The sequence below is a fragment of the Pteropus medius genome, unplaced genomic scaffold, assembly GCF_902729225.1.
Source record: "Pteropus medius unplaced genomic scaffold, Ma_sr-lr_union100, whole genome shotgun sequence".
Taxonomy (NCBI): Eukaryota; Metazoa; Chordata; class Mammalia; order Chiroptera; family Pteropodidae; genus Pteropus; species Pteropus medius.
Window position 1 is genome coordinate 2,350,274 of NW_024352790.1, and position 24,562 is coordinate 2,374,835.

The 24,562-nt window shown below is 38.7% G+C and overlaps 1 protein-coding gene across 2 annotated transcripts in view; it reads right to left on the minus strand.

The window, feature by feature from the left end:
• The window catches only part of STX7 (syntaxin 7), a 43,823-nt gene extending 22,922 nt beyond the window's left edge, over positions 1-20,901 (minus strand). For both annotated transcript variants that reach the window (XM_039849889.1, XM_039849890.1), the window contains exons 1-2: positions 20,776-20,901; positions 15,865-16,015 (exon numbers count right to left, since the gene is read on the minus strand). In XM_039849889.1, coding sequence (XP_039705823.1) covers positions 15,865-15,949 — 85 coding nt within the window. In that variant the 5' untranslated portion in view covers positions 15,950-16,015; positions 20,776-20,901. The remainder of the gene's footprint in view (positions 1-15,864; positions 16,016-20,775) is intronic.
• Between the last annotated feature and the right edge of the window lie 3,661 nt (positions 20,902-24,562).

Sequence of the window (24,562 nt, forward strand, 5' to 3'; positions counted from 1 at the left end):
CAGGTAGAAGATAAATTCCACGAAAATATCAGGCCCTCAGTGAAGAAATCTGGTCCATTAATCTGCATGGATTATGGATGAACTACACTCTGTAAAGTAAATGACAAACTGCTTTTCTTTGCAGTCTCAATACAAATAGGGAACAGTGCTTGGTGAGACTTATGCTGCTCTAACACATTTTAGTGAATGCGCCAAAAGGTTGCCAGCTCTGGCTTCACCTCCCCAAAAGAAAAGGCTATCCAGCTAGTTCAACTGGTGGTACAAGCAGTTCTACAACTTGGCTTTAGTGACCTAGTTGATCCAATGGTAACTCAAATGCCTGGTTAATATCAGGATCCTGCATAAAACCAGTCTCAAGTCTCGATAGGAAAAAAACATATAGGAGTCCCTTAGAATCATGAAGCAAAATCAAGTTCTCTTTGGCAAACCAATGTTATCCTTTTTAGGAATAGTTTTGGTCTTGCTACAGCACCCTGGATAAAAAGTAAACAATGGTATACTAGGCAACCAAGTGATCTGAGCTGCCCACTGTGCATTAGGTATTATGTTACTTTGTTGGTGTATCTTTTCTCCATTTTTTTCTATGTCCGCCAGTCAGCCTGCCCCTCGCCCAAACTCCTACAGCAGTTGTTCAATGGGATAATAAACTAGCAATGGAGGAATAAAAGCCACATGTTGCCTTACCAATGCGGACTTCCCCTTTCTGAGAGTAACATGACTACTGGCTTGCATACGCCAATTTGCAGCAATGGCAATCACAAATAAATATGTAACAAGGCATCAACCTCGGGGTTATCAGCCAGCCAGCCAAGGGCAAGCAGCTTATATTCCTTCTACCTTGGTAGAAACAGAACTTTATACTCACTAAAATAGTCGCCCTGTAGATTTTATTATGCTTTTCCAATCCCCTCACCTCAAGATTCTACCAGCTTCCTAATCCATGTATTAGTCACAATCATGGCATCCCACACAAGAGTTAATATCAGGATACTTTTGAACAAGATATTCACTTTACAGAGAGAAAAAAATTAAACAGATCTTCCGAAGACAATGAGATTCATTGCTCTGCCAGTAATGCATTATCAAGAACCTGAAGGACTTCTAGGATGTTTAATGGCCTACTGAGACTCAATGATGGTGTCACCTGGGAAACAATATTTTGGAAAGTTGAAGTGCTGTCCTACAGGATCTTTATGCTCTCAAAGAACAACCAACCCCTGCAGGATGCTGTTTCACCCAGAGCTAGAAAGAAAACTTAGATTTGGGAACTAAGAGGTTAAAGTGAAGACTACATCTAATTACCCATTTGCACATTTTCTTCCAACCCTGGAGGTGATTTAGAGACACTATGAGAGTGAGGAATGTTTCCATCTGGTAGAAGCTGAGACTGCCATCTGCCCATCTGGGGCCTGGACACTGAATAAGGTATTATTAAGGGGAAGTAAGGTTATGCCCATACCAACTTGAGAGGGAGAGGAATAAATAAATTTTGGATTAGCTGGAGGGAACTAGCTAATACTGGCATCTTTAATCATAAGAGTTAGTATCATACAAGCATGTCAGTAGGAGCAATGAGGACCCAGGTTTGAAAGTCTGGGTACTCCAAACAGCCGAGGTGTTGAGTGAAAGAATAAAGAACACGGAATGGCTACTCAAGGAGAAAAGTATTCATACAAGCTGCACTCTTGTTTTCCAGCTGTAGAGCAGTAACTATAGACAAAAAAGAAGTTCCTAGGTAGATGACAAACAGGATGGTAATATGGAAAAACTGATTATCATTCCTAGTTTCTCCAAAATCAGTTTTAATTTCATTATCCAGCCTGGGGTTGTAACTTTATGGGATAGTCAAATTCAATTTTAATTGGCATATGTCCAACTTTAAAAAAACCTCACGAAACATGAAAATTAAGGAACAAATTTTTTAGATAACCATAAACAGTTTCTTAAAAAAAAAATTACCTAATACATGGAGATGATTAAACCAAGATGTACCACTACAAGAATATAATGAACAAATTATTTTACATTATTTAACTATTTAAAATTATTTGCACCATTACTTCTAGAGAGGCAGCTTTAAAAAATACATTACATTTTTCATAACATAAAGGGAACACTATTTCCTACAAATCCAAACAAAGTGCACAGTTATTTCCTCAAAATCAACAGTCCCCTTTCTGGCTCTTAATAGGTTTACTAAAGATGACCCATTCTGTTCCATGCAGGTCTGCCGCCATCTAGTGGATTACTTAAAAAATGCTTCATAGCAAAGTAGTTTTTGTCATAAAAACAAAATTAAAAAATAAATAAATAAATAAATAAATTGTAGGCAACAGTTGGTATCAAAGGCTATGGAATGTGACAACCTGTCATACTTCATCAGGGAACGGTAAGGACGCTGTCTGACCAGCGACAGTGGTGGGCTGCAGGGCCAGCCCTAACAGGCCAGCCCTAACAGGCACACAGAGCGCCCTCAAATAACCGTCTCTTGTGACTAAGAGCAAAATACAGCTATCTGCTCTTTTAGCACAAAATATCTGTTGTTCAACCCAAAATAACTCGGAGTTGTAATAACCAATCGTAGAAAAAATAATGGTTGGCAAAACCCTTGGACACATGATTTTGAGCTTCTGACTCAACCTCATCTGCATCACACTGAAGAAGTAGTAAAGTTTAATGTTGACCAGCAAGCAGCTGTGGAGCCAGACAGCCTGACTTCACTTCTTCCTGGCCGCTGACCTTGGACAATTTACCTAATCTCTCTAAGCTATAATTGCTGCAACAGTCAAACGGAGAATGTATCACCTCCTTCTCAGTTATCGTGAATCTCAACTGAGAAGAATGAAGACAAGCACCTGGTGCTGGGTATAATAAAAGCTCAATAAATGAGAGCTAAGCATATGAACTAACTGGCTTATGTTTTTCTCTTCAAAGTCACAAATGAAAAATATTCTACTTAACATAACTAAGTGATGTGAACCATGCTTTAGGAGGGTACTAAAACTTAATTTCTGATATAGTTATGAGAACTATAGAGATAATGATAAATATCCATCGATGTGAGTTATATCCCATATTTAGGAGGGAAGAGTCAGCTAGCTACTTGACAGTGACAAGTATCTAGCAGTTAGTTACATACAAATGATATAATTGAAACTGAACTAGAAAACACAAGTAAATATTAAAAGACACAGTTTTAGACTCGACTCTTTCCTCATCTATCAAATCCTCAACCTGTTTTAAACAGCAATTTGTAGTATTAAAGTTGACATACATGAAAACTGGTAATCTGATTATAATTAGAGAATCATTAAGTTCATTACAGAGTACAAGGTGCATAAGATAATGTTGCATGAGAAAAATGCCTATATCAGCTCATTGAAAATTTGTATCAACACAAAAAGATTCTAAGAAAAAAATCACATGAACTTGGTCTATTTCAATATCAAGAAAAACCACGAAAAGTGTATTATAATTCTAAAAAGCATATCGGAAGTGGAGAAACTCCCTAGAGAGTCTGAAAGAAAACTAATATAATTACAGGCTTTTTTTCCAAATAGGCTCTCTATCTCATGCTCTGTCTTGTGACCCGAACAGGGAACTTATTTTCTTTGTGAGTAAAAGAACTGACGCAAATTGGAGGAGAAGGGGTAGGGAGGAAGATGAAGGATCTTCTAAAGGATGAGTCTGGAGTGGAGCAGTGCCTCCAGGGGCCAAGCCCACTGGTTTGCTGTGCTCTCCTTTTCAACACTGGAACACCTGAAGGCATATCCTGCTACCACAAAACCATCTCAAATTTAGAACAGTTAATTTTTAAATTTCTTATTGGTTTTCTAACTAGATACTTCAAAGGTAGAAAGGCATAAAGGTTAACCAAGTGAATATTTAGGGCATCTTAAAGATACTGTAGATTAATAAAGGATTAAATCTGAAGGCACAGTTCTTTAAAATAAAGTACAAAAACAAGTCATTTGACAATTATACGTAAATAATACTTCGGATTTCTAAGATGGCTAGATCATGGCATGCTCTCTTAGCAAAGATATCAGTCCTAACATTTTATCACATGAACCTGATCAGTTTACCTGATGAGACTCTAGAATCAGAACTAAATCCCAGGAGCAGACATGGCCCCTAGAGATTTGTGTAACCAGCAAACACAAGCAATGACTTGGTGAAGCAGGCTCAAAACCTGTCTCTGAAAGAAAACTCTTATCTAGGACTCCCTCTTTGCTTCTTAAGTTATATGTTTAAAAGAGATTCTTAGAAACAAAAGTTGTATTGTCATTAGCGCCTCTATCCTGTGGTTCTTGAGGGAAACACAAACCAACCTGTGTGAATTTTGGAATGTAGAACAGACCTATGCTCTAAGCAAAATTAGGTTTTCAAAAATGTGAGAACAGTACAAAATGACAGAACCACATTTTGTTCCCTCTTCATGGTTGTCTTGTATGCGCCATCTGAAGACCTGTGAGTTTTCAACAGTTTTATTTTAACAAATGGACAGCTTATTGTAAAGTATTTTATCATGCTTTCTGAAAACAGTTGTTCTCGGTCTGCTTACGTAGAGTCCTGCTTTACTGTTAGTTTTTATTTATGGCAGAGTGTATAGAATCTGTTTTGTAGGTTTAAAATACAGAACAGTCCTTTAAAAAATAAAAGAATTTCAAAAAGGGGGAGGAGGGAAAAAGGTAAAGTCCCACTCCTTCCAATTTTCCAACCTTCCAGACCCCTTCTTGTCCCACCTCTTGATAAGCTTCTTTCCTGTCAATCACCAGATGGCCCAATAATTCTCCTTTGGCTCCAAAAGCAGCCGGGTGTTGGCCATGTAACGAAGTTCGCCTCCAGTTTACATGGCAGCAATTCCCAAACTACTAGTCTCAGTCCTAATCTCTGATCAGTTCTATTTGCCAAGACATCGCTACTCAGATGTTGCTAAAACACTGAAAATGGATTTCTGCTTCCTATAGGAACATAGTAGAAGTTTATTTCTGAATCTCCCCTCTTCTTTCCCACTCAAGTCATACAGAACACAAAGGAGGGATGGGCCCAACCAAAATTACATTTTCAGAAAAATTAAGACAACAAAAAAATTCTCAAAAAATGTATATATAGTGAAAAGCAACAGAAAAGAGCAGATCCTGAGTGAGAAGCCATATGCGTGTGGTAGGGAATAAGGGAAGTTTGCAGAGGGTAATGGGAGGGGAGGGGCAGAGAGCCAAGATGTCAAATATCCACTTCCAGAAGAGAGGCAGCAGGGCACTCTGCTAGGGAGTAGAAAGGGAGGCTGGACCACACTCAGGGGGGGGGGGGGGCCCAGGCTCCAATCTCTGAAAGGACCACATTTCTAAGAAGAGGCAGACAAAAAAAGAAAGTGCAACCTTGGGCCATGAGGATAGGGGCACATCAGACTGAGGAGAACCTCCTCCGGCCGGTTCAAAGAGGCAGAGAGGGAAAGAAATAGTGCCTCAGGGCAGGACAGAGAGAATGTCCTTGGGCAGAGAAACTGGGAATTTCCCTCCCCCTCGCCAGGGCACTCTCTTGCCAGGAGAATCAAACTCATTACACTGACTTACAAAAAAAGAACAGATACAGCAACCACACAAAAGAATATAAAAAAAAAAAGATATGGAAAAGAATAGCAAACTCCCCACAAAGAGAACACAGCAGAAGAAAAACAGATAAGGTGAAAATTATAACCCAAAAGAGCACCACACACTTTTTTTTTTTTAACACTCAATGAGGCCAATTGTAATTTTAAAGGAAGATTACAAAAGAGCCCATAGATGAGATTGTCAGATAATAGGCAGTGGCAAAGTAGAAACTAGAGGAACTCAGGAAAGAAAGAGAAAGGCACATTCTGGAATGAGATTTTTGAATAAAACAGTTTTTTGACTAATACAGGCAATGCTGTACAACCAAAATCACGGGAGCTAGCCAGACCGTTCTGCCCAGCTCTCCTCCCTCACCCGGGCAGCATAGCCACCTTTGGGGGATTCACAAATAAGAAGGCCTTGGCTGGATTTTTAGCTAACAGCTTCCACATTCCGCAGCAGGAAAATAACGGCCCACAGGCTAGTGGGGGACCTTGATGATGTCTGTGTGCATTCTCCTGGAATTTAAATGGCATAAAGACCAAACTATCCCATAGAAGTAGGTGGCCACACTCAGCATCCATAATGTGCTACTGCGACAATGGTTGCTTCAAATAATGATCATGGTAATGACCCTATCACAAGAAGACTGGAAAAAAAACAAATGTACCAGGATGTAAAGAACACTATTTCGTATGATCTTTAGATTCTTCCAAGTCAATTAATAAGCAAATTAATTAATAACTGCTTTAAGGAAAAAAAGTCTGTAGTAAATATAAAAAGCAATTACTCTTCCATGAAAAATACTGCTCAGTAATTGGTGAAAAACAACAACAAAAAAGATCAAAGAGATGAAGATAAGAACTGCTGAAACCTCTTCTGCCTGAGGAGCCTTCGAGTATGTGAAGCGGGATCCTCACTAGTACTCAAAATGCTGCACCGGCCGGCGAGCCACAGCGTGATCTTACCCTTCACAGTCCTCCCTTTTTCTCTTTCCACTGTTCACATATTCAGTAACTGTCTTTTTAAGAACTGAAGTCACAAAAGGTAACTGTGCCTTTCCTTTACGACTTCTTTACACATCTTGTTTCTTATTCGTTAAGGTAATTTTACATTGCAGTCAGGACATATGAGAGCTTCCCACCTTCTTCAACTGTCTTCCTTTCTTCCAGTGTCACATCTTTGAATAATATTGGCTTTTCTGAAAATTTCTGTTCTAGCCTTTGTCAACCAATAAATACTTAATAGTCTCTGTTACAAAGCTCTTGAGAAATATAATTATGCATAAAAACATGATTCTCTGCTATAGAAGATTACAGACCAGATAAGAAAAAAAAAATGTTGGCACTTAGAAAAAAATTCACAAGCTAGCATCTTATCACCAAATGAGTAAGAGGAAACTGCTGCCATAAAGTCAAAGGAAAGAAAAATAAACAATTATCCAATGGCTACTACGTGCTAGGCACACTTACTCCACTTTTTGAAAATAGATAAACGTACTTAGAATACACTGAGGTCATTCATTCCAATTTTATTGAAGGCCAACTCAAGCCAGGCACTGTTCTTACAGTACAGATGTATGCGCAGACATACTAAGCCCTTTCTCTCAGGGAGCAGACATGTTAGTAGGGAATGCAAAAACAAACAAACAAAAAACAATAAATAATTATCGTAGTTTAACTTACTGATAAAAAGCATTATAAAAATAAAACAGGTTCATGAGAAAAAAAACTGAAGGAAACAAAATGACAGGTCTGGGAAGACATCTCTAAGGAAGTGACCCTTGGGCTGGGAACTGAATGCCAAGAGTCATGTGAAGAACTGAGATGTCTGAAGCAGAACAGAGCAAGTGCCAAGGCACTGAGGTGAGACTGAGGACAATTCAAGAAGCAGAAGGAAGATCAATGTGGCTGGGAAGTTGCAGCTGCCAGGGGTAGAGTGGTAGGAGATGACAAGTGGGGGCACGAAGCAGATCCTGGAGGATGTTGTGGGGCATGGTAGGGATTTTCATTCGATTTTAAGTGCCACACGAAGTCACTGTAGTTTTAAGCCTTTGCCACTGTGTGGCTACTATTCACCAGTGTAAAGAATAGACTGCAGATAGGCAGGAATGGGAGCAGGGAGAACAATCTGGAGGCTGCAGTCATGCAAAGAAGAAATAGCAGCAGCTTGGACCTGAGTGGTAATAGCAAAGATGGAAAAGAAATAGACAATTTTGGCAAGTAGAACCAATAGGATCTGTACTTAGACTGAATATGGAAAAGTGAAGACAGAGGACTGGGGTTTGGGGTTGGACCCCAGAATAAGAAAGTTCATGTTCAGGGCGAAGCAGGTAGATGACACATGTAGGAGCAATGAGTTAATAAGCTCCTTGAAGCACCCTGGAGCCATAGCTTAAAGTTTTAATTCATAAAACAAAAAGGGCTCACTCACATTTGGTCATTAACAACACTCATGTTTGGTTGTATAGGAGAAGTCACTGGAGAGAAGAAAAAGTCTCTCTGTTAAAATTCCCTTGGTTAAGACATTAATTTCCATACCTATCTCTGTTTAATGTCAACACTTCAGGCATGTAGAAAATCACAACGGAATCAAAGCTACTGAAGTTTTTCTCTTCAAGGGGGAAAAAAACAAATATTTTCAGATGTGTGACTTAGAAGTAAACCTGTCTAACAATCAAACAGCATTTTAGGAGGGAGGAAGAGGGGCAAGTAGAGACTGAGAGAGGGGAACGAGGAGAAGGAGAGGGAGAGAGGGAGAGGGAAGAAAAGGGGGAAGGGGGGACAGGGAGGAGGAGAGGCAGAGGGAGAGAGAGAGAGAGAGAGAATATGAACTAAATAAGCTTTCAACTTCTTTTTCTCTATAAATTGCCTTCTCATCTGCCAATGCTCACCAACAGACCACCCCAGAAAAAAAATATATCCCCAACCCCTGGGTAAATACACACAGTTCCAGTAAAGCCATTAACTGCTCAGAACTGGAACTCCTTTTTTCAAGAAAAGCTTGCCCTAGAACCAAAAAAGAGAAGTCGAGATTAGCTTCCCTTTTGTGCACTCATGTGTTAAGGTACAAAAACAAGTGTCCCCTTCCCCAGACTCTAATTAAAAGAATTGCATTCATTCTCATAAGTAACAAAATGGCTCACATTTTTATATAGACTTTGTATTTCATCTCACAGTCCTAAGAACCGTATGGGGACAAGAACCAAGCACTGATCCTTCTTAATTAACAAGGAGAGTACATACAGAGAATGAGAACCTAGTTGCCACACAAGAGAAACCAATATTTTTTCCAACTCTAAACGAGACTGTGTAGGATTAACATCTTTAATCTACCGGAGCTAAAGGATGAAAAATGGAACAATGAAGATTCAATATAAACATATTTTAATCAGCTTCCCTTAACCTTTATAACACGGGCTAAATTTCAAATATTTTATGTCCCCCTGGAAAGTTTTGCCTTCCCAAATCTGGAAAAGACACAAAGAGCCACACGTGATAAATCATGTATTTTAGCAGAAAACCTCTGAACTCATAAATTCAAATGAGTATACTTTATGTTACCAGTGTATTTATTCTCTTCTTTTTTCCAAAGGCTGTTAACCACTCTGTATCTTCCTCTTTCACATTATTCTTAAAAAAACAAAAAAACAAAAAAACTCAAATTCTAGACTGCTCATTAGCACTGGTGGGAAGACACTATATGTCCATATGGGAAAATTTTATCTCAAGGATTATGTTTCATGGTCAGCTGTTATCATTTCTATGTTATCACTTCTATTCATAACTTAGTTAATCCAACACCAGAATCGCTTGTGACTGCAACTCTCCCACCTCTTAATACTTAGAAATAATATCTAAGTCTTAGTGGAACTCTAGCTAATCTTGTGAATGACTGTTTCTATCATGGGACTTTAAAATCATGCAGTATGGGTTCAGATATGGCAACTGGTCTCTTAATAAACAAAAAAGAATAATTTTACATATGTTAGAAGAGCTTTCAGGATTCTTTAAAACTTTGGTAAAATTATAGCCTGTGTTAAAGTTGGAAGACCATAATCCAGCCCACAGAAAATATATACAAGGAAATCACGTCCTAGAAAGTTAAATAGCTTACTCAAGGTCACATTGCTCTTTGGATCTGATTTCAGGAAATATGTATGCACACACAAAGTGTGTGCCTGATTAGAAACTTTTCCTGCGGTCTCATTGATTTTCCTAACTCAGAGATATTCTGGTAAGTCTGATCAGAAAATCACAATACAAATCACAACGAGATACGACTATGAGTAAAATGTGAAAGACTGTAAATACCAAATGTTGGCAAGCATTTGGAGCAATACAAACTCTGATACACTGGCTGGTGGGAGTATAACCTGGTATAACTACTGCAGGTGACTATATAGCTGTATCTTTTATAGCTGAACACACACATATCTTATGACCCAACAACCCAATTCCCAAGTACACACGAGACCAAAGAATGTACAAGAATGTCCAGCATTATTCATAACAGCAAAAAACAAAACACTAAAACAGATACACTCCAAATGTCCATCAACAGTGGAAAGAATCGATGGATTATGGTATGTCTGAATATGGAATACTATACAATAATGAAAACAAATGACCTACAACTAAATGCAACAACACAGATGAATTATATAAACCTAATGAGAGAAAGAAGTCTAATATAAAACATAATACTTGATTCTATTAGATAAAGTTAAAAAACCAGGAAAATCAGTGATGTTAGCAGTTAGGACATTAGTTATCTTTAGAGAGCATGGAAGGAGTATAAACATGAGAAGGACTTTAGGGGGCTTGTAATGTTCAATTTCTTGACATGTGTGGTATAGTAACAGATAATATGCTGCACTACACGCTAACAATTGATGTACTATTCAATATATATGATACATCCACTTTTTTAAAAGTTAAAAAACCCATCTCTAATTTATATGATGGATCTCAATGTATTTATTCTGCTTCTTTCAAAAACATGAGATCTTTCTGTTTGTCCTGTATATCCTGAATACCTTTTTCTATATTGTTTGTGCAAAGATGAATGGCCCCTGTGAACATATCCTACTTGGGCTTACTTTATGTAACAGGCTCAGCCATTTCAACCCACGAAGCCTTGCTTATCCTTGTACCATAAATCACTGGTAAGAGTTTGTCTCAAAGAAAAGGGTAAATCAGTGTATATCCCATTTCCAGATACTGCTAACAAAAATGTTACTTTGGGGCATCTCAATTCAAAGTTTGAGAACTAAATCTAAGCATTTCTTTGATGCATAATGACCTTCTAGACCTGGGATAACAAATGGTTTAATTTACATGCCAACTTCAGTCCACTGGGAATGGCTGCCTGGAGCACTGGGCTGAGAAAGACTGGATGCCATGTTAAGGCCAATAACAGAGACTACTGCCTATGCCACAGGCAAAGGATGGAGCTCTGGGGGCACAAATACCTCACTGACTCTGAAAGAACAGAACACCTTCTCTCATAGGATAAAAACATTTTCTTAATCATTTTAAATACTTCACAGATATCCCTTATAAAGGTCTATTCTTTAAAAAGCTATATTATTTTAACATAATCTATTTCTGTCTATTTTATATTCAAGTATTCATATTTAAATATTTAATATAAATTACATTACTGTAATGTGGTTTAAATACTTTACTAGTAAAGCAAATTGACAATGCTATAGATTATTTTTAACAAAATAAGGGAAAAAAGTTTAAATACATTTTGTTTCATCCATGTCATTCTCTGCAAAACAGAACTGACAGAATATATACTAGTTAAAAAAATAATCAACTCTGATCTTTTGAGTTCCTCCAAGAATCACAAATCTTTTTGTGATTGCTATTTTCTTTTTTGGTGCAAACAACTCAATATTATGCAAGTTTTCAATGATCTATGTCAAAACTAATATGAGCATAAACTTCCTACTGCCGTGCTTTAGTTGAACAGACACACATACTCTAACTATAAGAGTATTACCTTACAGCATCCTCTCCTTAGGTATCTTTTGTAAAACTATTTAATTTGTACAGACCCAAATTCAAAAGATGCAAATACAGTGTGAAGAAAGAACCTAAATGTGGTACAAAGTACATTTTATTCAATCACATCCAGTATTATTAGCATTACCAGATGGAGAAAAAAAAAGTGAACTGAAATTTCACACTTCTGCCTTTCGCTTCCATGTGATTTCTTTATGCCTGTTATCAGTGACACACACTGGATCAGAGGTTAACTTTTTAATAATAACTAACTATATCTAAACTTCCCTGTATTCAGACACTGACTCTTAGAATTATAAAAAATACAGTGAAAACTGGCTTCACTAAATTCAGGACCCCAAATCTCAAATGAATACTCAACCTGACATCAACCCTTCTCTAATTCTGAGGCATGTCAACTCTCTCAATTGTCAAAACTACAAGTAATCACTTTCTCTTCTTTCCATAAACTTCTGCCAGCCTCTCTTTCCATTCCATGCCTTTGCCTCCTATTTTGTTTAAAAACAGTCCATTTAAACAGGAACTCCCCGTCTGCACCCATCATGCTTACTGTCTACACCACATGACTCTGTACAGTGGATGAAGGTGAACCAGACACTCAAGATCCATTCCCCTTCCCCTCTAGCCTTCATAGACAGTTCTTTTACAATTATACTCACTAGAATCTCCCTTTTGTAGTGGGAAAATACAAACCGTTCTTTGACCCTCTTTCTACTTCCATGGAACAATCTGCCAGTTGCTTACTAAATATTAATTTTTCCCTTCTCTCTCAATGAAGCAATCTCCATTAGTGAGCACATTGCTAGGAAGGCAGTAGACTTCCCAGCAGTTAGGTGTAGCTATATGACTATATCTAAATTCTGGTCAATAATAGAAGCAAAGGTGAGCTGGATTCTGGGAAGTCTCTTTAAATCAAAGTGGTTGGTCCTTCTTCCTCCTTTTCTCTATCTACACTTGGAACATGGATATGAGATGGCGCTTTTCAAACTCACCAGTCTGTGTGATCCAATTCTCTGCTTTTACTTTAGTCTCTCAGCAACATTAGACACAGATGATACCTCACACTAAGTCTTGAAACACTTTTTTTTATTTTTATTTTTTCTGGAAATCCACCATATCCTGATTTCCGTGTTATCTCACCGGTCACTTCTCTGATTCTTTATGCTGTTTTCTCCCTGCCTTCCTGACCTCTACATTTTTTAATGCTCCGGCTCTCTTCTCTTAACTAAACTCATCTTTGTGATTATTTTAGACCTATGGTTTTAAATTCCATTTATACTCTGATGACATTCTGAACTCCTAATTCATATATCTAAAATAGATGTTTAAAAGACATCTCAAAATTTACTTGGCCAAAAAAAACTCTCCCCATTTCTCCTCAACTGCAGTCCTTCCCATCTAAGAACATACTCATCATCATTCGCTTGGTTGCTCAATGCAAAAACCATGGAGTCATCATGGACTCCTTTCTCTCTCTCTCTCTCTCGATCCATCCACATTCATCAGCAAGTCCTGCTGGCTCTGCCTCCAATGAACATTGATCATTTCTCTCTGTCCCCAATGCTACCATCCCTGGTGCAAGCCAGTGTTTCTTTCATCAGACTCCTGTGATGGTCAAGGTGTCCTCCTTCTATTTCTCCAAAATCTATTTTATAAGCAGCAGCCAAAGTCATCTTTTCAAAGTGCATACTTGATTATATCTCTTCCCGGCCTCCTAAAATGAAATCTAAACTCCCTATATGGTCTCCAAAGCTCTGGGTGACCTGCTCAGCCACGTCTGATTTCATTCCTGGCCGCTCTTGCTTTAAGTGCTGTTTCACACTGGATTTTTTTTTTTTTTTGCCTATTTTCTGAGCACACCAAGCCCTGGACTGCTTTTTAAAATGCCAGCTGTGGCCTCCATCTGAACACTCTTTCTCAGTACCTTCTCATTACCGGCCTCTTCTCATCCTCGCTCAGGAGACCATCTAAGCTAAGGCAGCTTCCTCCTAGTCTCCTGCTCTCACATCACTCTCATTTTATTTTCTTCATAGAAAATTACATTGTTCATGAATTTATTTTTTCTTTTTTACCATCTGTGTTCTCCTTATACTGTAAACTACAGGAGACCAGGGCCACGTGAATCTTACTTACTGCTGGATTCCCAAGGTCTGGAACAGTGAATAAAAAAAAGACTACCAAAATTAAAAGTCACTTAGTCTGAACCATTATTATAGTGTTTAAAACTTAATAACAGACCTGAAATATCTAACCACCACAAGCTGGTCACGTATAACAGGGATCACACATCTCCTAAGGTAGGCATTTCCATCTCTGAACAACCTGGCTTATTCAAGAGTCCTTATTCCTTCTCAAGCTGACATCCAACTACTGTAGATTCTGTTCATTTGTGGAGGTATTTATAATCATGCAGAATACGCTTCTTATGCTTTACACCAGTCAGTGCTTCAAATTTCCGAAGGTGGTGACTGTACCTTCTGATGGTTGAAAACTCATCTTAACACGTCTTTACAAGGCACAGTTGTGGGTATTATCGCCACTGTCCCACGCATTCCAAGACTGCCCTGAATTGCAGTATAGCCACATATTTAGCTATCAACTATGCCATGAATATACAACTCTGGCCCAATTTATCACTTCTTATCTGGCTGAATCAATTAATCTCTCAGGGAGCATAACCTGATTTAAGTTAACCTTTACCTCCTTTCAGTTCAAGCTCACACGAAATCTCCAAGTGTATCTTTCATACCACTAAGTGCTTACTGCCTCTAAAATCTCACTATACTACAGTTACCTCTTCCGCTTCCCAAAGTTCCTGATGGTGTGCAGCTTGAGGATACCTGCACTATTCTTTAGAGGAAGGCCTCCTAGCCTCCTTTCATACATAAAGGTCTTGATTTACCACACATGTAAAATAAAATTATAAGCTCTCTTAATTTTCACATGTAGCCTGAGGCAGGCCAGCACTATTTTTATCTAGTAGCAAGGAAGCCACAAAACAGAGAGGCCATTTTAGCTCTCATCAGAACAGATACGAAGTGGAAGAACAAAGTGGAGCCAATGCTGGTTACCCTGGGACAAAAATGAGCAACCCTGGATGTGCCATTTCTATCGTCCCTGCTGTGGACAACATGTCACCCCTACACTACTCACTTCCTTGCTCCTCTAAGAATAGCCAAAGAAAACAAGAATTAACCCAAATAAGGGTTATTTTACACAGCTGTGCACAGGGGCACTTTTTTAGAACCATCTGTAATCTTACTCTCTTTGTCCCAACACACTGAAATCTCATTTAAATATTCACGTAGGGTAACAACTGTTGGGAAGTTAATAATTAGATAAAGAAACACAGCTTGGTCATCTGAAAACATTCCTTATTTCCACAGTATATTAGCATTCTGGTAAAGAGAGGAGCCTTAACAAAGTAGGCTGAAGAATAAAATTATACTAACAGTCCGAAAGAGTTCAGGTAATGCCCAGAGGGCCAAAATACTGACCACAAGTTGACTAGAATCATCCAGGTATGTGATTAGCTGTAACTTGGGAACAAAAAACAAAACAAAACAAAATCTATCAGCTTAATTCTGCTAGTGACTTTTTTTTTAATCCTTGTATATATTCTGAGTAATAATTTCTAATAAAATACCATACTGGATCAGTCTACTAGTATTCTGTCTTTGACACATATAGCAAAGGATGATTTCAGGAGAATCCAGACAGTTATCTTGTACTGTATGTCAGCCTCAATAGATAAAAATATCCCTCCCTTAGTTCTTCCCTGTTCCTTAATAACGTAGCACGTATTTACTCCTTATAAAATTAACCTAAACCATATCCAGTCAGATTTTTTTAATAAACATACTTTTATCAAGATTCCTTAAAATCTCGATAGTGCTCCCCAGTTCCAGATACATGAGATTTAGTCATCTCATTAACCTCATCTAGAACCGGACAGTTTTAAAGCAAACATAAGTATTTAGCATTTTAAATCTTTATTTCATTAATGAAATTGTGTGTTGTTATGTGCCTGACGCCCTAAAGAAAAATGCAGTTAAGTGTTATCTCTTCTAATATAATTATTTCTTATATTCATTCTAAAGAGTTCTACTCTTTTAAAATCTGATCAAAGAGAAATTCTCTTCCCCTTCTCAATCACTAGTAGTTGTCCTTTTATAAACCTCTATCAAGTCAGTTAAGAATTGAAAACAGTGAAGTCAATTTAAAACTCAACTCACAACACTGTGTGATCTTCTGGATGTTGGAAGAGATACGCTGGGCCAGCTGGGTGGGGTCGCCAACAATTCCTGGAGTGTAAGACATGGTTGAGTTGCTTATTCACTAATTTCATCAGATGTTGGTGGACTGTGCAGATTTCTAAGCAGTCATCTAAATAACATAAAAGAAAAGTCACATAATTGTATTTTTGAAGCTATTGGCTTGTATTTTCCACACTGTCAGTTTGAGAGGTTACAAGTCCAAACCTGATTAACCAAACGGGGGGCTGAAATCTATCGAAGGGGCACAACAAATAGTAAAAATGCTTATGTCAAAACCAACCAACCAACCAACCAACCAACTTGAACTTTAAAGGACAGAGTTGAGTTCAACATGTTAAATAAAATAAGGTTCGAATTGTACATTCCCTTTGAACTTCTCTGATCTCTCTAAGGAAGAGTTATTAAATTCTTTTTCTGTGTATAATTTTAATTGTTTATATGTTTTCTCTTTAACTAAACCGTGAGCAACTATAAGGCAGGGCCCACATTCCATTTATCTTTCTCCAACATTTAAAACGATTCCTGGGATGGAAACGGTATTTAAATATTTATTAAAAGGAACACAGACTTCAGGCTATGCCTTGAAATTTCATTATTATATCTAATTTAACACACATAGGAACAGTTCAGGAACATAACGATTAATGGATCCCTTAATTTTAATGAGAAAGAAAGTCAAATTTGAAAAAAAAATGCCCTGTAAAATGCTCATCACATATACACCTTCCTGACAGAGCAAGGAGAACAACACTCCTCTTCCAGAAGCCAGCATCTTAGGACAGGAAGCTAGGCCGGGATGCTGCTAGAGGAAGGAGGTGAGATGAGGTTCTTTTCTTCTCCAACCCACCCATACCGCTGAGTTTGAAAAGAAAGGATGAAAAGGGATGTCCTATGCATAGGACTGTGCACAACAAAGAATTTCAACTACTCCTACACTGTCTTTTCACTGAGTATGCAACGAATACTGCAAAACTGTAGGCAGTCGACTTGTAAGCCAGCTCTCTCTGCTACGAGTCTGCCACAGGCCCACCATTAAAAGAAGCACTTGGAAGCTGTAAGCAAATAAACAAAACAACTAAGATGTGTGACTTAGAAGTAAACCTGTCTAACAATCAAACAGCCAGGGTGCATAGACCTAGCACATGTGGACAGGGCAACCACAGTGTGCCATTTACCAAAGGAAGGGGAGGTTCCTGGCCAACTCCTGGGTCAGATGATTCATAGCTGGGACAAGTGAGAGACAACACAGAAAGAGAGAAGAATAACTTAACATTCGTTGCATATCTGTGAAATGAAAAGCATTTCACACAGATTGTCTAATATTCGAAGCCTCCCCTTTAAAATAGGTAGTAGCAAATAAACCTTGTTTTAATGATGAGCGAATTCTGTGGCTTATAAAGATTAAGTAACTGGAAATGTAACCCAGCACACCCACCAGGCAGGGGTAAGATCTAATCCCAGAGTTTTGGTTTCAAAGCTACCTAAGCTTGGCTACCACACAAAACTAATGTCACAGAAGAGGGTGGACTCTGGGTGCTAGGTTTAGTTTGAATATAGTGCGATAAGAAACCACTGGAGATTTCTGGTAGGCAAGAAGAGGCCCCAAGGAAATATGCGTCTTTGTTCTAAGGATCAGTGCTGGCAGAAAAGACAACGGCTGAACTGTTACAATGGGTAGAAAAGTTCTAGTGCTGTGCCTGAAACTGGCGCATCGTGGAATGCACCTGGCCACCGTGGAGTCCCTGGGAGCTTTTAGATGCTCTCCATTCTCCTTCATTGAGCCGCAGGTCTAATTTATCTATTTTGGGCCCTCTGGACCTCACCAAGTCCTAGAGACAGACTCCAAACCAATTTTATAAAAGGGTAAATTCAAACTTGAACTCAGACAGAGTGGCAGGTATACATTTCCTTCCAGGTAGCGGTTGGACTTGGGCCTGCAGCCACAAAAGCACTGGGGCCCTAACAGAACAAGAACGGCCCTGGGGATTCAATGAGACCAACACTATCCCAAGCATCCTAGAAAAACATCAACTGGATCTCTAAATTCTGCATCTTTTTTTTTTTTTTTTCCCAGTAAGGGCTTTAGTGAAATATAATTCACATATACAATTTACCAATTTAAAGTTTACAATTCTATGGTGTTTTAAAATATTCACAAAGTTGTGCAACCATTACCACATCACATTTAGAACACTTCATTACCCTACAAAAAACCTCATACCCATTAGAAGTCACTCCCTCTTGCTCTCCAACCTCCCCATCTATAGGCAACCACTAATCAATTTACTTTGTCTTCAAAGATTTGCCTATTCTGTACATTTCATATGAATGGAATCATACATGTTCTTTTGTGACTGGCTTCTTTCTCTTGGCATGTTTTCAAGGTCCATCTATATTGCGGCATGAATCAACACTTCATTCTTTTTATTGCCAAATAATATGCTACTGCATGGACAGAGGCAATTTTTTCCTGACTCAATGACATCTTTCTTTTTCCTTTCCCTCTATCGACTAAGTATCTTAAAAAACTGGCTCACAGCCAACACACACACATTGAATGAGGAAATGTTCCTTTTTTCTTATTTATGTACTTTCTCAAGGGGCATACACAAATACACCTATACATAAAGCAAAAAGTTTTACTTTCTTAAGAGCGCCAGCATAAAGCAGTGGACTTCCCTCCACTTTGTGCCCCCAAATGTAAAAATATACTTGTCAAAATAAGCATTTCACATAAAAAGCAATGGTTTTTTTTTTTTAAATATCTGAATATAAAGAAAGTAATAACCTAAAAACAAGACAGACAGGGCATCTTGAAATATTTTATATATTTTTACAGGTCTTTATATAAACCAAATAATGAGAGGCAAGCAGTCTTATTATGTAGACTGCTCTATTCTCAGTACATGGCTATATGAAAGGTGCTCAAATGGAATGAATAAATGTACCTATTTCCTAAGAACACACAACCAGTTTGAGCGTAATATCACCATTTCTAAGATAACGAATTTTACTGCATTCTTTCATATCCTGAAATGTTCCAGGCTTACTGCTGCCTTGAGGCCTGTGCTTGATGCAATTTCCTATCCCTAGACCCCTCTTCCCATGATCTCCATGTGACTAGCTCCTTTTTTCCCAGCAAGGTCTCATCACATACTAGAGAAGCCTTCAGTGGCCACTCCTATCTGAAGTGAGATGTTGCCACCCCTGTCTCAATCTGTTAACCTAACTTACTGCATCATGTGCTAATCGCCATTTAAAATGATCTAGCTAGTATATTGTTCATTATCTATCCCTGCCTCTGGAATATAAATATGAGGGAGACAACCTTGTCATCCGTGGAAGTCACAGTGTCGGGTGCATAGATGATCCATGAATGTGAGGGTGATTACAGACCTGAGCATTCTCTATACCAACTAGATTAACCATATTCATTAGCTCAGCTCTTCCATCTGTTAAATAATTATATTTTTGGTTTTAGTTCACAATACCAAAGATTATTTTTCACCCTTTCATATACTAAACTTCCAAATTAAATGGAATTACAACAAACTTTACTCAGACTTACTGCAAGTGTTTTATTTACTTTTTAATCACCGGCACTTGGCTAAAGTTTGGGATTCTAACCAAAATTAGGTCTGACTTTGTTATCCAGAGAAACAGAATTAAAATATCTGAAGAAAAATGATGTAGATGTTAATGAGTTAATAATGGTATCATATTAACTTCTACAGAAACTTTGAAACTTGAGCATAATTCTTAACTAGTCACAAGTTTGAGAGAAACTTCTCAAAGTGGCCTATAAAGCAGAGGCCTGTTCACATCATAAGACACAGTTTATCACCACTTTCAGTTTATGCTTGGGTGAGGCTCAGGCCAGCCCCATTTCCAACATTACTAAACAGAACAGCATTTCATAATCATTTCCTTTTCTTTCAGATTCTGTGCAAGTTTTAAATTATATATAGTTATAGTCAGGATACACGAGTTTTAAATTATATATAGTTTTAGTCGGAATACATCAATTGGAATGAAAAAGAAATCCATTTATGTATAGAAGAGCCAAGCAAATACTAGAAACTTGAGAAAGATAGAGCATTTGACCAGAACGGCAATGTTATTTTTTCTTTGTTTTAATTTAAAGAAAGTAGGAACCTAAAAAGAGGAGAGAGGCATCTTGAAATATTTTATGTATTTTTAAAGTTCTTTCTATAAACCCATCAATGACATGTACTAAGAAGATCAAGGAAAGTTAGCGTTATCAAGCCAAATAGAAAATCAACTACGAGGAGCCCCTAAATAAACGTATATGGTTCCTTTTCTACAATAGCCATATATTTTCAGTTCCTCTATATCCGGGAAGATAACTTTAAAATGTGTTTTCTAAATCTGTGAGATAAAAAGAGGAAGAGGTCGACTCGTGTCCTGCTCAGGGCAGAAGCTGGATTCCTGAGCTGGCCGGAGCAGGCTCCAGGGCCGGCCCCGCCAGGGTGCGCGCAGCCCGCAGGTGCGCCTGGGCGAGCACTGCCCGGGGCTCCCGGGGGTGGTAGCCAAGGGAGGCGGAGGGACTGCAGGCGTCTAGCTGGCCGGGTTGGCCGGACTGGCCCGGCTGCCTGGCCTGCTGCCTGGCCTGCTGCCCGGCCCCGCCGCCTGACCGCGCCGCGAACCCGCGCCAGGCCAGGGGGCGTGGGGAGCGGCGGGCGCTCTGGGAGCTGGGGAGGGTCCCCACTCCGCCCCACGAGCGCCTGCCGCACAACGCAGGGCGGCGGCCACTTGACAACGTGTACAAACAAGGGGGCGCCGCAGCCGCCGGGACAACGGGACTCTCGGGCTTCGGCCAGGCACCCTCCCTCCCCAGGGTCCTCTTACCCGGACCTCCTCGGCTTCCTCCTCCTGCTCCAGCTGTGTGAACCCAACGGCTCCAAAACCCCCAGCTACAATTCTCAGCGGATGGGTGGTGGCGTTGGGATGCCCACTGCGCATGCCTGCAGCACAGCCCAGGAAGAAGGCGGGGCTCACTTCCCTCCCATTGGCCGGGGGACTGAGTGACAGCGGCCCTCTCCCGCCCCTTCGTTCATAAACTAGGGAATGGGGGCTATCACCAAAATTGCAAGGGAGGTGTTCTTTGAGGACTGACATATAGATGGTGAACGCCTTAGCTTGCTTGCAAAAAGAGTGGAGGGAATGGAAGGCAGCTGTCTTCTTTATAATGCCGGCCTCCTGCCTGTCTTATTTCCTAACCCTTTATACTGCAGTACACCGTATTCACAGCTCCAGTAAAAAATACGAACGCAAATACACGGTCCTCACAGGAATAATGAAGAAATAAGTGAAGAGTCCCTTATTTAGTAGACAAATTTTCATAGCACATAAAAATCATGCTAAGCATCCTTGAAGGGCAGGGCATATTTTTCACAAAGTTTAAAAAGAGTAAAGAATGTTCTAATGATAAATATTCAAACATAATGTAATTGTTAGATAAAAATCATCTGTTTCTTCAGGTGAAAGAAATACCTCATCAAATTAATTAGAGGAAAGATTGGCTTGGCCTTTCCTTATGTTAAGGCAACACTATTTTCTGAAAGGATCATCAGAACATCAAAAGTCCAGACGCACTTAGGTGGTGGGAAAAATATTTTTTGAATTGGTACCACCTGAGCAAATTTTAGATTGTTTGCTATTACGCATACATATGCATAAGTACATGAATAAAGTCAGCCAGAGCTAAAAAATACAAGGATCTCTCAGTTTATCTTTCATTTTTCTACTTTTAACAGAAAAATAAGAGCAAGGAATATTTTCTATTTCTCTCTCTTTTTTTTTTTTGAAGAAAACTGCAGTGAAAGAGTGATAATAAGCAGCAATCTTACACTCTGCCTCTGTAAAGAGAGAGCAATAGAGAGAGATATGCCAGCCAAGCAGAAGGCACACATCCCATCTAAAGGGACAGCATTATTCAGCTAGAGACGATTGTACACTTTTAAGAGTATTGGCCTAATATAATCAAATTATCTGCTTTGTCAGGATATAATGGAAATTCAGATTTCTAATTTTTAATTTTTTTAATATTCTTAAATTTTTATAAAACATTCTGTGATCAGACAAAATTTGTTTCAACCTCTGAAATAGGTGATAGTGTCAAACATGGAGTATTAAAGCTGTGGAGGCCCTAATAGAAAATCAGACTCTACTTTCTCATTTCACAGAATAAAGAGACTTAAACTCAAAGAAACTGTATCAAAATCCCCCAAATCATTATGAGCAGCACAGGTCCAGATGAATACTTCCTACCATACTATTCATTCAGCAAATATTCATTGAAAACCTGCCATATGGCTGGTACTGTGTCAGGCACTTCAGATTCAAGATGAATACAGTATGGTATTTTCCCTCAAGGAGCTCTAGGAGTGAGATCTTTCCCAGGATACTGTAAGAGGTGCTATGATAAAGATTTGTACACAGCACAGATTGGTTGGAGCCCAGACATGAAGATGACTTACTGTGTGGTGTCAGGGACCGTTCCCAAGGGGTAGGTGTTAACAGAATCTTGAAAAATGTGTAAGAATTCACCAGAAAGACAAAATGCAAAAGGACATATTGGACAAATGGAAGAGCATATAAAATTTTATAAAATTATAGGCAAGTGCAATTTCAGGCATCACTATATAATTTTATTTAGATAAAGCATAGTGTGGGTGGATTAGAAGGACATGAGACAAGAAAGGCAAGTGGAATTTATGTGTAATGGAAAGCCTATATATCATGTTAAGCGAATATTGAGTAGAAGTTAAACTATTAAGGGATTCTATCTAGGTAAGGCTGTCATGTGCTCATAATTCCATGTAATGAAGGAACACTGGAAGAAATTAAAGAGAAAAAAACATTGAGACTGGAGCAGGGAAGAGAGAGAGTGAGTGAGAGGGAGAGAGTGAGAGAAAGAGAGTATATATATATATATATATATATATATATAGAGAGAGGCCGGATTGCAAACCATTTTTTTTTTCAGGAGGCTGTTGTAATAAGAATTTCTCCAATATCAGAGATATTGAAGGACTGCACTAAGGCAAATACATTTTAGAAGAAGAGGTGAGGACTGCTTTGAAAAATATTTAAGAAGACTTGGAAATCAATTAGATGTGGAGACCACTCCTACTCTTAGGACACGTGAAACTGAGCTGACACGATGTAGCTGAGAGCTGAGATTGCTATTAAAGCAATTGCAGTTTGAGATTGGAGGTGGTGAAATGGGGGAGCAAAATGGCAATAAGTTTAGCGTTGAACGTATTATATTAAATATTCTAGGGAAGTGATATCCAGTTTGAGATGTTCAGTGTCGTACAGATACTTGAATATGTGAGCTGGAGGTCAGGATAGAGCTCTGGTTGGAGCTATGGGAAGAGATGAGCTCACAAACTCTGAGGATGGGATGTTATGAACTTCCTATGTTTAAGGAGGGCAGAGAAAGAAAAATGCTGAAAAGGAGTAATCAGAGATATAGGAAGTAAACCAGGAAAATGTGAACTAGAGAATGAAGGAAAACATTTCCAACAGAGGAAATAGTCTAAGATATTACATGCCACAGAAAGTTCAAGTAAATTAAGACCCAAAAATTGTTCACTGGACTTGGGAAGTGGTTGGTGAATTTAGAGAGGGGCATTGCAATCATTCAAGGAGCTGTCATGCAAAGAACTTACATCTACATAAGGTCTGGTGCACTCTCCAAACAATCTTTCTACATTACCTTTGATAGAACCCTGGAGGGGTAAGCATGATGCTCTGCAGAATAAGAACCTGAGGCTACGTAGCCTCTTCAGGTTATCCTGCTAGTTTCCGAGTAGGCCAGAACCAAAGCTCAGCTCTCTGAATCCTCCTCCTGGACTCTTTGCAATTTCTCATGTTTTAAAATATGTTATGATACGATTACTTCCAGGTCTTCTGAAAACTAAGAATAAGATTTCGCCCTTGTATTCAAGTGGAAAATGTATGTATAGTTTAGATAACCCTGCAAAATTTAGAGGCACAGGATAAATGAATTCCAAAAGAGTTCCTGACATTTATATCACTCCATCTAAGTATCCGCCTGTTACTAAGTGAAATTCAGCTGAATGTGTTAGTAGGACTCAAAAATTCTGCTGCTTTAACAAGTGATCATTTCACGTCTTCCTCCCAAAATTCTTTACTCTTAGGGCAGTTACCTGTGTCCAAAGGCTTGTAATTTAGACTTTTCAAAGCTAATCATTTGGGGGATTTGAGTTTTCTTGGGAAGATTTCAAAGGGCAATCAGAAGTACTCGAGTGGGAATTATATATACATTTGTTATGTCCTTATTAAATAAATACCAGCAAAATAACCTCTTCCGTGTAGGATGGGGAACTCTCCACTGCTGTATCTCCAGTTTGGAGTAGCAATTCTAGTGAATGGAAGGAGATAATTCCCTATTCATTTAATAGTCCCTGAACTAAAAGTATTTTTTAAATGACCACCATGTGATCTTATGGGAGAACCAGAGAAGTAAAAGACAAAAAAAATATAGCAAGATGAATTTATTGATAAATGAATGGTACAGGTTGACCTGTGAAAGTTTGCTTTTTTATTTAAAATACAATGAGAAAACCACAGCTACTTTAATAAATCTGTGCTAGATTAAAAGGCA